Source organism: Trichosurus vulpecula, chromosome 1 (assembly GCF_011100635.1).
Source record: "Trichosurus vulpecula isolate mTriVul1 chromosome 1, mTriVul1.pri, whole genome shotgun sequence".
In the NCBI taxonomy this organism is placed as follows: Eukaryota; Metazoa; Chordata; class Mammalia; order Diprotodontia; family Phalangeridae; genus Trichosurus; species Trichosurus vulpecula.
In genome coordinates this window covers 521,382,098-521,393,948 of record NC_050573.1, presented here as the reverse complement: position 1 = coordinate 521,393,948, position 11,851 = coordinate 521,382,098, and the positions used below count along the sequence as shown (strand labels likewise).

Here is an 11,851-nt window from a genome sequence, read left to right as displayed (position 1 = left end):
GTTCTCAGTATTACCAATAAGGAAGAGGGTGGAGTTACTGGGACAGAGGAAATGTGGTACGAAGACGGTTGCTATGGTACTTTGTCGTTTCACCAATCAAGGGGAAGAGGATGGCCTGCTGGGTAAGAAAGCATTCCGGAGGCAGAAGGCGGTTCTAAACTCGAGCCTCTGACCAATAGGAAAAGAAAACAGACAAATTTAGCTACGTGCCCACCTACTCCTCGGCGCCTGCGCGCTTTGGAGGAATTCGATGCGACATCCGGTGACGTACATCATGGCGGTGCTTGGCGGAGCCTGGGACAGGTGAGGGCTCCCCTGGGACTGTTAGGGGCCAGAACCTGGGGAAGGAGGTCACCTGGGGAGCTGCCTGGAGAAACCGAACCCTCGCTGGGAGGAGATAAAAGGGAAGGGGAGGGAAGGAAGGAGCGAGGCCTCCCCGCCCCCACCGGGATCCTGAGTCTCCCCGGGCCCCGCCTCTCCCTCAGGTGAAGGAAGAGCCGCCTCTGGTCGCCCACCTTGTTTGCAGCCATGTCGGGGGCCGGCAACAAGCGCGCAGCCGGGGATGGGGGCTCGGGCCCCTCGGAAAAGAAGCAGAATCGAGAGGAGAAGACCACGACCACCCTTATCGAGCCCATCCGCCTGGGAGGCATCTCCTCCACGGTCAGTGCAGCCCCCGCTCCCCATCCTTCCCCCCCGACCCCGTAAGACTCAGACCCGTAATTGGAATCTAAAGGGATGAACCTCGAGATCCGGAACCCTGGCCGTGGCCAGGTCACATACGTGCCTTGGGAGCTTCAGGTTTCTCTGTTAAACGAGGTTCACTCACAGGGATCGAACTATATAAACCTTAAAAGCCCCCACATTGTCATTACTTAGGTAATTGTATCGACCCGAGTCAGAGCTCATCCTCCTAAGAAGAGATCACAATCTGCCCACCCCTCTGTCATCTTTTCTAATTCTTGTCTCTGACTTGATGTAAACATCCTGCAGGAAACCTACCCAAAACCCCGAAGGTCCTCTGGCTCCTTAAGTATTTGGGGAGAGCCCCTGTAGTCGTCAAGCTAGAGATTAACTCCCTTTTATGGCTACATGTGTATATGTCTTCATTAATATTTTTAATGCTTTGTGACATGGTGGATAGAATGCCAGACCTGGAGTCAAGAAGACTTGGTTCAGAACCCGCCTCTGATACGAGTCACAACTTCACTTTCCTCTTGCGGGAAATTTGTAATGCCCATTTTCCAAGATTGTTGTGCAGTTTAAAGGAGATCATGTGTAAGACATTTTACAACCTGTAAAGTGCTGTTTGAATTCAGTCGTCATTATTAGGGGCCCCCTTGTTGGAAATTACAATGAGATTTTGATTCACCGTATCTTCTGCAGGACCCTGCTTTCCATTTCTCTTTTTCTTGACATTTTATCATGGCCTTCCTGACTTTTCTCTTCAGCTCTTTTACTCACTCTGCCTTCTGCAGGAGGAGATGGACCTGAAGGTGTTACAGTTCAAGAACAAAAAGTTGGCAGAGCGACTGGAACAACGCCAGGCCTGCGAAGATGAATTAAGGGAGCGAATTGAAAAGCTGGAAAAGCGCCAGGCCACTGATGATGCCACATTGCTCATTGTCAACCGCTACTGGGCCCAGGTATGTCTCCGTTGACCACGACTCCTGCCACGGGCCTATGTTTATCTAGTCCAGAACCCTAGAATCCCCTTGCCTCTTTCAGGCCATGCACCTTCATTTTCTCTTTCCTTCTACCTCAGACCATGTACCAGTCTATAGTTTTCTCTTCCTGGAGGTCTTTTTCAACTTCCACTTCTGAATTATCATAGTCCCTGTTGGGGGAGAGGTATTTTTGCCATTGAAGCCTCAAGAAAAGTCATGTCCTCCTGTTGTTCCCTCACAGCTAGATGAAACCGTAGAGGTCCTACTACGACGACATGAGGGACGAGGAGAATTGCTTTCTAGGATGGAGGACCCGGGAACCCAAGATGGTACTGACCCTGATGGGACCCCTCTGCCTGAACCAGGAACCACAGAGAGAAGAGGTGAGACCAATGATGGAGAAATATCAAAAAAGTCGTGGGCAAAATGATGAGCAGAGTGGAGACTGTACAAGTATTAAAGTGACATATAAAATGTTAGTTATTAATAAAGGGCCCACTTGTTAGGAGTTAGACCAGGGTTTTGATTCACCACACCGTCTTCAGGACTCTCCTTCTCATTTCTCCCTTTCATTAGTGCTCGTGCCACCCTGCTGCATGCCCACGTCAGATAGGACAGTCATATTTGGATCTTTGTTACAGATCTGCCCACCCTCCAGCTTCGGCCCCCACTGAGCGAGCCGGCTTTGGCTTTTGTGGCAGCCCTGGCAGCCAGCAGTAGTGAAGAGGTAGAACTTCAGCTCCAGGGCCGCATGGAGTTCTCCAAGGCAGCCGTGTCCAGAGTAGTTGAGGCCTCAGACCGACTGCATCGTCGAGTAGAAGAGCTGTGTCATCGGGTCCAAAGCCGAGGTGAACCCAGGAGCACTCAGCCCCCTTCCCTGTTCAGAACTGAGGCATTTCAGTTTTTATTTGATCATAGGTGTCCGCATGCTGTCTGCCAATAGCAGCCCTGTTACACATGTTCCCCAGGTCCTTCTAGGAACCTTTCATCTGTCATGTACTTTCAGTTTCCTGCTGATAGCTCTTTCTTCTGGTTGCCACTGTCCTCTCATCAGTCCCTGCCTTTCCAGGAGAGTGTGAGTCCATTGGGGAAGGACTTAGGACTTTAACCAGGGAGCTTGGACAGGACAACAGGCGACTGCAAGACTTGACCACACAACTGCAGGAGAAGCATCACCGAATCTCTCTGGAAGTAAGACTGCTGATGTGGGGCACTTAGATACATGTGGGGAGGGGGTGGGGGGGAGATAAGAGAACATTCAGCCCACGTCTTGTTTACTTCACCTCCACAGTACTCAGAACTCCAAGACAAGGTGACATCAGCAGAGACCAAGGTGCTGGAGATGGAGACTTCAGTGGAGGATCTGCAGTGGGACATTGAGAAACTGCGCAAACGGGAGCAGAAACTCAATAAGCACCTCGCTGAGGCTCTGGAGCAGGTAGGGATGGGAGAGGAGAAAGGGAAGGTCAGTGAATTGGTGTCTGGACTCCCATGATTCTGGTTCTTTTTGTTCTGTTCTAGCTCAACTCAGGCTACTATGTATCAGGGAGTTCAGGGAGTTTCCAAGGGGGCCAAATCACACTCAGTATGCAAAAGGTGAGCTGCTTGTTTTCCTGTCCCCATCACTCCTTTAGGGTCGCACTCTCTTAAGGCCCTTGAAATTCCTCTCCATTTCTGAGGTCCCATTTTGATTGTCTGTGTTTGCTCACCTGGCTCTGTCTCTTCCTTTATCTTGCTACCCCGGCTCAGTTTGAGATGCTGAATGCTGAGCTAGAAGAGAACCAGGAGTTGGCCAATAGCCGCATGGCAGAGTTAGAAAAGCTTCAGGCGGAGCTACAGGGCGCTGTGCGGAGCAATGAACGGCTCAAGGTGAGGGGTGGGCTGGGGAGGAGAGAACAGTTCAAAGGAAGAGGTCACTTCAGAGAGGGTCCTTAAACAGTGGGGAAGGATTTGGACCAACAGATGTAGGACTTTATTATTCTGTTACCCTTTTCAACTTCCAGGTGGCCCTTCGGAGCCTGCCTGAAGAGGTGGTAAGAGAGACTGGTGAGTACCGACTGCTCCAGGCTCAGTTTTCTCTGCTCTACAATGAGTCCTTGCAAGTGAAGACCCAGCTAGATGAGGCACGGGGGCTACTCCTGGCTACCAAGAACTCCCATCTCAGGCACATTGAGCACATGGAGGTAAGGGAGAACAGTTACAATAGGCTCGTCATCTGCTCCCAAGCCCTAAATCATCATATCTTCCTTCTACTATCCCCCAGGAAAGGCCCAGGGCATCATTTACAGTGGAGATGGGGGACTCTAGTCCTGTGATGTGCCATAGCATTTGGGGGAGTGGGAAGAGGAAAGGAAAGAGGCAGAGCCACTATTATAATGCTTATCACCTAGTTCCATTCTAAATAAAGGAAAAAAAGACTAGTGTGAGCAGGGGGTTTGTATGGTTGTTATAAATTTGTAATTAGGCATCAGTAGTTTTAAATGTAGACTCATCTCTTTCCTCAGGGAGAAGAGGGGATATTTGGCGAGGGGAACATGAAGTAGGGTTATGGTTTATTTTTATTTTATTTATCATTTATTGGTGGAACAGCACCATTGTGCAACAAGAGATATCTTTAATTCTGCTTTTCCTACTGGGAAAGAAGTTAAATTGCACTCTGCCTAAACTCTGTAGCATGGCAGGGAATATGGGGTTGTACTGTCTTTGGAAGGAAAGAGAGGGAATGGGGTCATGACATCTTTAGGGCTCAGCCTAGGCCTAGGACAAGGTATATTGTAAAGAGTATTGGATTCAGAGTTAGGAAACTTGGTTTGCAAGCATTGGGTAGGAAGATTCGATGAGAGAGGTGTCACTTCTTTGGCCTCTACCTCCCAATTCCTGTGTTCTTGACCGTGGGCAGAGTGATGAGCTGAGTCTGCAAAAGAAGCTTCGGACTGAGGTGATTCAGCTAGAGGACACATTAGCCCAGGTGCGCAAAGAGTATGAGATGCTTCGAATCGAATTTGAGCAGAACCTGGCAGCCAACGAACAGGCAGGTAAGGGATGCTGGAGGCTAAGGGGGTTCCATGGTCTCATCAGGGGTAACCTAGGTCTTGAGACAGCGTGTACCGTAAAGACCAGTGGACTAAAAGTCAAGAAGCCTGGTTGGTCTAATTCCAGCTCTGTTGCTGTCTGTGACATCCTGTAAATCATTTCATCATCTGGGACTCCATTTCCTCTCCTGAAATGGTGACAAAGTAGGGCTTTCACTTCCCCTCAGAGGTTTTTAAGAATCAGCTAATACAAATATGTGTGAAAGTGTTTTGAGAGCTATAAAGTACGTACAAATATCTGGTGGTGGTTTCCCAGCTTTCTGTACTTTTGTAACTCCTTCTTCCCCACTTTGAGAGGAAGTGAAAACTTCTGTGTGTGATCCAGGTGAGCTTCTGCTGTCCTCCTTAAGTTCCCCCTACCCACCTTTGCCCTTAGGGCCCATTAACCGGGAGATGAGACACCTGATCAGCAGCCTGCAAAACCACAACCACCAGCTGAAGGGTGATGCACAGCGGTATAAGAGGAAGCTGAGGGAAGTGCAGGCGGAGATTGGCAAGGTCAGGGGCTTGGGTGAGGCTACAATCAATGGGGCAAGTCACTTGACCTTTCTGAGATTTTTTCATCATCTAAAACAGGGGTGATATTTTCACTACTCACAGAGTGGTTGTGAAGAAAGTGCTTTGTGATTATAAAATTGTTTTAGGAATGTGATTTGTTATTGAGATACGGGGAGAACATAGTGCCTAGCACTGAATAATCATTTATTGAATCATACAGTTTTGTAGATGGGGCCAGTGAAGTATTGCTTAGAAGTCTATGGACTGGAACATGTGGCAGGGTGGGCTGGAGAATCTTAAATGAACCGGGCTTTGATGGGAGTGTTCCGTGCTGCCAGGGACAACTTAGCCCTGACACTTCTCTCCTTTTCTGGGTTCTCATAGCTCCGGGCACAGACTATTGGCTCAGGCCCTTCGGCCCCATCCCAAACTGCCTCTGAGGATCAGGGATCAGGAGGAGGGGGAGCATTGGCCCCAGTGAAAGAAGAGGAGAGTTCTGGGTCAGGGCCAGCTGTTCTCCAGGAGGTCAAAAAAGAGTCAGTCTCAGCCCCAGTAACCCCCACAGCTTCTACAGCCACCGTGGTGAAGAAAGAAGAGCCCCCTTTTGAAGAGGAGGTGCCTCTTACCCAGGCCCAAACCCCCCACCCTACACCCCAAACCCCTGCTTCCAGGAGCCGGGAGGCTGAGCCTCGAGGTAAACGAGAGCCCCGGGACCGGGAAGGGCCAGGTTCTGGAACCCCAACATCCTCTTCCTCAAGGGGAGATCGAGACAAGGCCAAGGCTGAGGAGAGTAAGAGGAAAGAATCAGAATTACTCAAGGGACTTCGAGCAGAGCTCAAGTGAGAACCAGCCTCAACACCTTACCTAGTTGTCCCAAGTCTTCTCTTCCCCTCGTCCCTTTCCCTCTTCCTGGTTCTCTTACCATTTTCTTCTACGTTCGTTCTGTCACTCATATCAGCTAAAAGGCAAATGAATGCGCAACAAATGAAGAATTGTAGTTTTCAGAGTCAGCTTTGGCTTGTTCTGGGTTCTAGTTCCAATTCCCTCACTCACTATATGACTTTGAGTAAGTCATCTGCCCACTGTAGGCCACACTTCCCACACCTTTCAATTGAGGGGAAGTTGGAGTAAATGACCTTTTCCAGCTCTCATAGTCACTAATAGTATTCCATGTCCTGCAGATGGCTTCAGTCCCTGCTTGACACATGTACCCATTGCTCACTCCTTATGACCTCCCCCTTTCTTCTAATCTCTTCCCCGACCCCCTCACATAATTGACTTTTCTCTCCAACTTTGCTTCTTTCCTGCCCAGGAAGGCCCAGGAAAGTCAAAAGGAAATGAAACTGCTTCTGGACATGTACAAGTCCGCCCCCAAGGAGCAGAGGGACAAAGTGCAGCTCATGGCTGCAGAACGCAAGGCCAAGGCTGAGGTGATAGAGATTGGGGGAGCAAGCAGGGAAAGAGATGGGAGCGGGGGATGTGGGGGACCAAGCAGGAAGAGAGATGGGAGGGGGGATGTGGAGACTGACATGAGGGTGATCAATTTAAAGCTGTTCTGTCCTTTGGGGAGGGAGAAGAGGGGCTTGTCCAGGATCAGTGCAGCATCAGCATTTTGTGAGTCCCTGTTGTTTGAGTTTAAAAGCATTGTGACTTGACAGCTAGAAAAGCTTATGGGATCTTAGGCTGCCTGAGTAGCAACATAGGATAGAGAACTGTGGCTGTCATAGTCTCAGTGTTCACTTGTGGACCCCAGGCTGAGGTGTATCCATAGGCAGGCAACCAGGATGGTGATAAGGCTCAAACCCATAGCATGGTAAGGACCAGTTGAAGGAATTGTGGATGGTTAGCCTAGAGTACTGAATACTTAGAGGACAGATAATGTCTTAACATCTTCAAAAGGCTATTATATAGAAGAGGGAGAATGCTTTTTCTGTTTGACCTCATGGGACACTCATTAGAAATTATATTCACATATTTTGCAAACTTGTTAAAATTGGAGCAGTCCATTTGGAATAGATAGAGCTAGTGAGTTTTCCATCACTTGAGGTCTTCAGTCAGTGGCTGGATAAATCACTTGTTAGGAATATTGCAGAGGTATTTTTATGTCAGGCAAGGACTACACTAGACAGCCTCTGAGACTGAGTAATGATTCTAAGGAGGTTGTGGTAGTAGCAGCAGCAGGAGATAAAGGATAATGGTGATGACTAGCAGTCACAATGAGAAAGGCTGTTTTAGCCTCCATGAAGGCAGAAAGACAGACTGCTGATGGGGTAGGCTTTGTGTTTGGGCTGGAGAAGTCAGGACCACAGCAATGGCTACTTTGAGTAGATTCCAAATTCTGAGTGGGGATAGAGTGAGCAGCCAAGGCTGTCCTGGTCAAGCTAGATAAAGACAGTAGGGTTAGTCATGGGACTGTCCTGAGAGTAGGTGGTCTCACCTGGGTTCTGAAGTATGTCTGAGAAAGCAAGAAAAACTCAGGCAGGTCGGGAGGAGCAGCCACTTTTGGGACTCGGGTTGGGGTGAGTTACATTGTCTACAAAAGGAGAAAGCCAGAAAACTCCATAAGCAGTAGTAGAAGAGACAGGCCGACAATGATCTTTCCCCCCAGACTTAGTCCCTGTACCTGCCACAGGTAGATGAGCTTCGGGGCCGCATCCGGGATTTGGAGGAGAAGGAAAGGAAAGAGAGTAAGAAGTTGGCAGATGAGGATGCTCTTCGAAGGATCCGGTTGGCAGAGGAACAGATTGATCACCTGCAGCGCAAACTTGGGGCCACCAAGCAGGTATGGAGGCCAAGTTGGCCGTTTGTTCGTCTCCTTCCCATGCCTCCCCCTTACTCTCACCAACCCAAGATGTATTCCCCCAGGAAGAGGAGGCTCTGCTTTCAGAGATGGACGTGACTGGTCAGGCTTTCGAGGACATGCAAGAGCAGAATGGTCGCCTTATACAACAGCTGCGAGAAAAAGACGATGCCAACTTCAAGCTGATGTCAGAGAGAATCAAGTCCAACCAGATACATAAGCTGCTCCGGGAAGAGAAGGATGAACTGGGGGAACAAGTCTTGGGCCTCAAGTCTCAGGTGCAGACACTGTGCAGGGGGCAAAGGGGGGGGACCACAAGTGAGGCAAAGAAGCCAGCAAGTACTCAGGTACCATCCCCCCATACTCTAGGTGGATGCTCAGCTTTTGGTGGTACAGAAACTAGAAGAGAAGGAGCGAGTTCTTCAGGGCAGCCTGGGGAGCGTAGAAAAGGAGCTAACCCTACGGAGCCAAGCCCTGGAGCTTAATAAGAGGAAGGTGAGAGCATGGGCTGGGTGAGAAGACATTCCACAGTTCTCCCAGGCCCCCCCAGTTCACTCACCATTGTCCCTCTGACTTCTAGGCAGTGGAAGCAGCACAGCTGGCTGAGGACCTCAAGGTGCAGCTGGAACACGTGCAGAGTCGGCTTCGAGAAATCCAACCCTGTCTGGCGGAGAGCCGAGCAGCGCGAGAGAAGGAGAGTTTCAACCTCAAGAGGGCCCAGGTAAGGATAGGGCTAGGGAAGGAGATGGGGCCTCAGACTGATGGTGTCAGGAGCAAAGGTTCTAGGTACTAATCCTTGGTATTCTTACCCTAGGAGGACATTTCTCGACTTCGGCGGAAGCTGGAGAAACAGAAGAAGGTAGAGGTCTATGCTGATGCTGATGAGATTCTACAGGAGGAGATAAAGGAATACAAGGTGAGCAGGCTGGGTGGGATCAGATGGGGCAGGGCAGGGGAGGGTCCAGAGGTTCTAAGTAGAGGAGAGGCTTACAGCGGTGGGACTAACTGAGCCTATCCATTCTTCATGCCCTGTGTCCCAGGCCCGGTTGACCTGCCCCTGCTGTAACACCCGGAAGAAAGATGCTGTCCTCACCAAGTGCTTTCATGTCTTCTGCTTTGAGTGTGTGCGGGGCCGCTACGAGGCCCGCCAGAGAAAGTGCCCAAAGTGTAATGCTGCTTTTGGGGCTCATGACTTCCACCGTGTCTATATTAGCTGAGACAACCTGCATCCAGATTCCCCAACTTATACAATCTGTTGGTTGAGCTACAGGGTTGGAGGACCAAGGCCTGCATGGTTTCCATGGTGCTGTCAACTGAGCCTAGACCTCAGGCGTCATGCCTCCAAGCCTCTCTTCCTTTCTGCTTTGGACCTTAGCCATCCAGCCCTCGAACACTTCACCCATTTGGCATGTGTGAGTTTATCCAGCCTCACCCTCAGATCTTGATTTTTTTCTGGTTCAGAACCCAGACATTCCGACCCCCACAACTTATTTCCAAGATTGAACCCTCCTGGTGAAAACACCCTCTGCTCTGGTCTGTCACAGGAAGTGGCTCACTTTGGACAAGGTTGCCTTTCTCCATTTGGCCTTATCTGGACCCAGACTGGCAGGGGAAGGTGATTCTGTAGTCTGGTCTGCCTGAGCTTAGTGTGAACTTGCCCCTCTGAAGCCTGATTTGGGGGAGGAGAGTTATTTTCTGCCACATTATCCTCACTCCACAGGGAAAGTTGTCTCTGATTCTGGTTTGTAGCCAGGCCTCATCCATAGTTTTTTCTTCTCCTTTCATCCCCTTTCCCTTGTTGCCTCTCTTCCAAAAGCTCTCTAGCATTCATTCATCTCCTTGGGGCTCTTCCTCCTTATTGATCAGCCTGGCTTCCTAGGAAATTTCTTTTTGCCTAACAGGATGAATCAAGAGGCATTCAGCCTCAGTGTCATTCTCAGAGTAAGATTTCCTGTATTAACCTCCACCTTGAGGAGCCCCCCAAGGTATTTATAACTGCATCTGGATCAGGAGCTGGCCCCACCAGCTGCATTCTCTACTGTTGGGGGGCACTGAGGGAAGGGCAGGGCACTGAGAGTCATCTCATTTTTGGGGGACTGGGAAGGAAATCTTCCCCATGTTGGGTGACCCATGAAGGGTCTCTGTCTCTCTCTCCTCTTTCTCTCTCTCTTTTTCTCTCTCTGTTACTCTCCCTCTCTTTTCTCTGTAAGGAGTGTAAGGAACTGCCAAATCCTTCTCAACCTGGTGCACCTGGTTGGTTCTTTCTACTCTGGGGCCTGTATTACTGGATGAGGCTAGGACTACAACCTCAGGTCAGCAGGAGGATCTCTCTCAGAATGGTGAGGATGTGCGGGATCCAATGCAACTGAAACTGCCCCACTGGCAAAGCCTTGTTCCCTTTGTGACAAGCGTCAGGTGTCCCACTGCTTTGCATTTTCCAGAAACCGTGTGCCCAGGAGCTTTGATCCACTGTGCATTTGCTATCTAGACCCCATTTCTCTCTCCTTCCAAACTTCTGGCCTTCAGCTCCAGCCTTCTTGGTTATCCTGCAGGATCTGGGAGTCCCATATGCTAAAGATGAAACCGAGTCTTCACAGCTGGAAGACTTTAGGTTAGTTGGCCCCTTGGGCTTTCTCAGAGCCCCAATTACCCCAGGTCTTCTTCTTCCATCTGATGATCACAAATGGAGCAGCAAGTAGTCCTTAGAGGGAAGAGAGGAAGAAGTAACTGGAGAAGTTTAGAGACAAGTGTGGTGTAAGACAATACCATAGCTGAAAAGATTTTCCAGTAACAAATTTTCACATCTGCGTCTACCTAATTATTCTCCCTCATGTCCAGCTTCCATGCTCATCCTTCTCTCTACACCTCTCCCACCAGCTTCATGTCTCATGGCTCCATTACCAAGGAGGGGCAATTCATTTTTCAAGTTCCTATATGCTTGGACCCAGATGTCCTGTGTGTTAGATTCTTGTGTGGCTGATATTTGTTGTGAAGAATAAACAAACCTTTCCCTGAAGATCATATTTATGTGAGTGATTCAAACACTAGATACAGTCCTGTGTTTTTAGAAAAATAGAATCCATTTTCATAGTTTGTCCAGGCCCTAGGAACTCCTTAGCCTTCTCTTCTCCAAACTCAAACCACTTCTTTTCATCTTAGTCCATGCAAAGTGCCCTCAACCAAGAGCCCAGAAGTATGAGTTAACAACAAAGCCAAAAATGGAAGAGTGTGCCTTTAGACAGATCTCTTAAGCAGAGTCTCTGGGCTTGTTCCCTCCCCTAGATATTTTATAGACCTGGCCAAGGACTATTGATTCTACGTCCTCATGCCTTTCATTTGCGCTGCTGCCGCCCTAAACCAGCCCATCTCACAACTGGGCTACTATAGGGGCCTCCTAGTTGACCGTCCCACCTTCAGTCTCTATCCTTATCTCCCACAGGGCTGCCCAAACAATCTTGGAAAGGCAAAGGATCAGACCACTCAAATGCTCAGAAACCAGTAATTCTCCTGAGGTGCCCCACTAAGTGCAAGTAATTGTGCCCAATGCTGGGGATAATGTGACAGGTGTGCCCAGAAGTATTCTACAATATGGGTGGTGATGACAGCAAAGGAGAGAAGCAGACAAGAGTCCTCCAGGAATGGAGAAGGGCAAGACTGCCTTTGGCCGGAGTGATGGTGGAAAGTTTCGTGAAGGCCGTGGCATCTGAGCCAAGCCTTGAGGGACAGCCCTGATTTAGGTTAGAAGGTAGCAAATTTAAGGCTGTCCCTAACAACTGAGTGATTGGATGTGGAGGGGA

General features: G+C 49.4%; 1 protein-coding gene across 1 annotated transcript; it reads left to right on the top strand.

The window, feature by feature from the left end:
- Positions 1 to 239: 239 nt before the first annotated feature.
- RNF40 (ring finger protein 40) lies at positions 240 to 11,070 on the top strand. The gene is made up of 20 exons (XM_036741103.1): positions 240 to 303; positions 486 to 660; positions 1,476 to 1,643; positions 1,906 to 2,047; positions 2,306 to 2,512; positions 2,734 to 2,855; positions 2,956 to 3,102; positions 3,186 to 3,260; positions 3,414 to 3,533; positions 3,668 to 3,847; positions 4,564 to 4,699; positions 5,133 to 5,254; positions 5,639 to 6,093; positions 6,567 to 6,684; positions 7,887 to 8,036; positions 8,120 to 8,332; positions 8,424 to 8,549; positions 8,635 to 8,775; positions 8,869 to 8,970; positions 9,095 to 11,070. Exons 2-20 carry the CDS (start codon positions 529 to 531, stop codon positions 9,269 to 9,271), a joined length of 3,033 nt encoding a protein of 1,010 aa, XP_036596998.1. The 5' UTR covers positions 240 to 303; positions 486 to 528; the 3' UTR covers positions 9,272 to 11,070.
- Positions 11,071 to 11,851: the final 781 nt, after the last annotated feature.

What these genes read in the sequence shown, in the direction of transcription:
- RNF40 (XM_036741103.1), top strand. Translation starts at nt 529, where the DNA reads ATGTCGGGGGCCGGCAACAAGCGCGCAGCCGGGGATGGGGGCTCGGGC. An exon ending in ATCACCGAATCTCTCTGGAA is followed by an intron (nt 2,856 to 2,955) that starts GTAAGACTGCTG and finishes TCACCTCCACAG; the next exon opens with TACTCAGAACTCCAAGACAA. An exon ending in AACGCAAGGCCAAGGCTGAG is followed by an intron (nt 6,685 to 7,886) that starts GTGATAGAGATT and finishes TACCTGCCACAG; the next exon opens with GTAGATGAGCTTCGGGGCCG.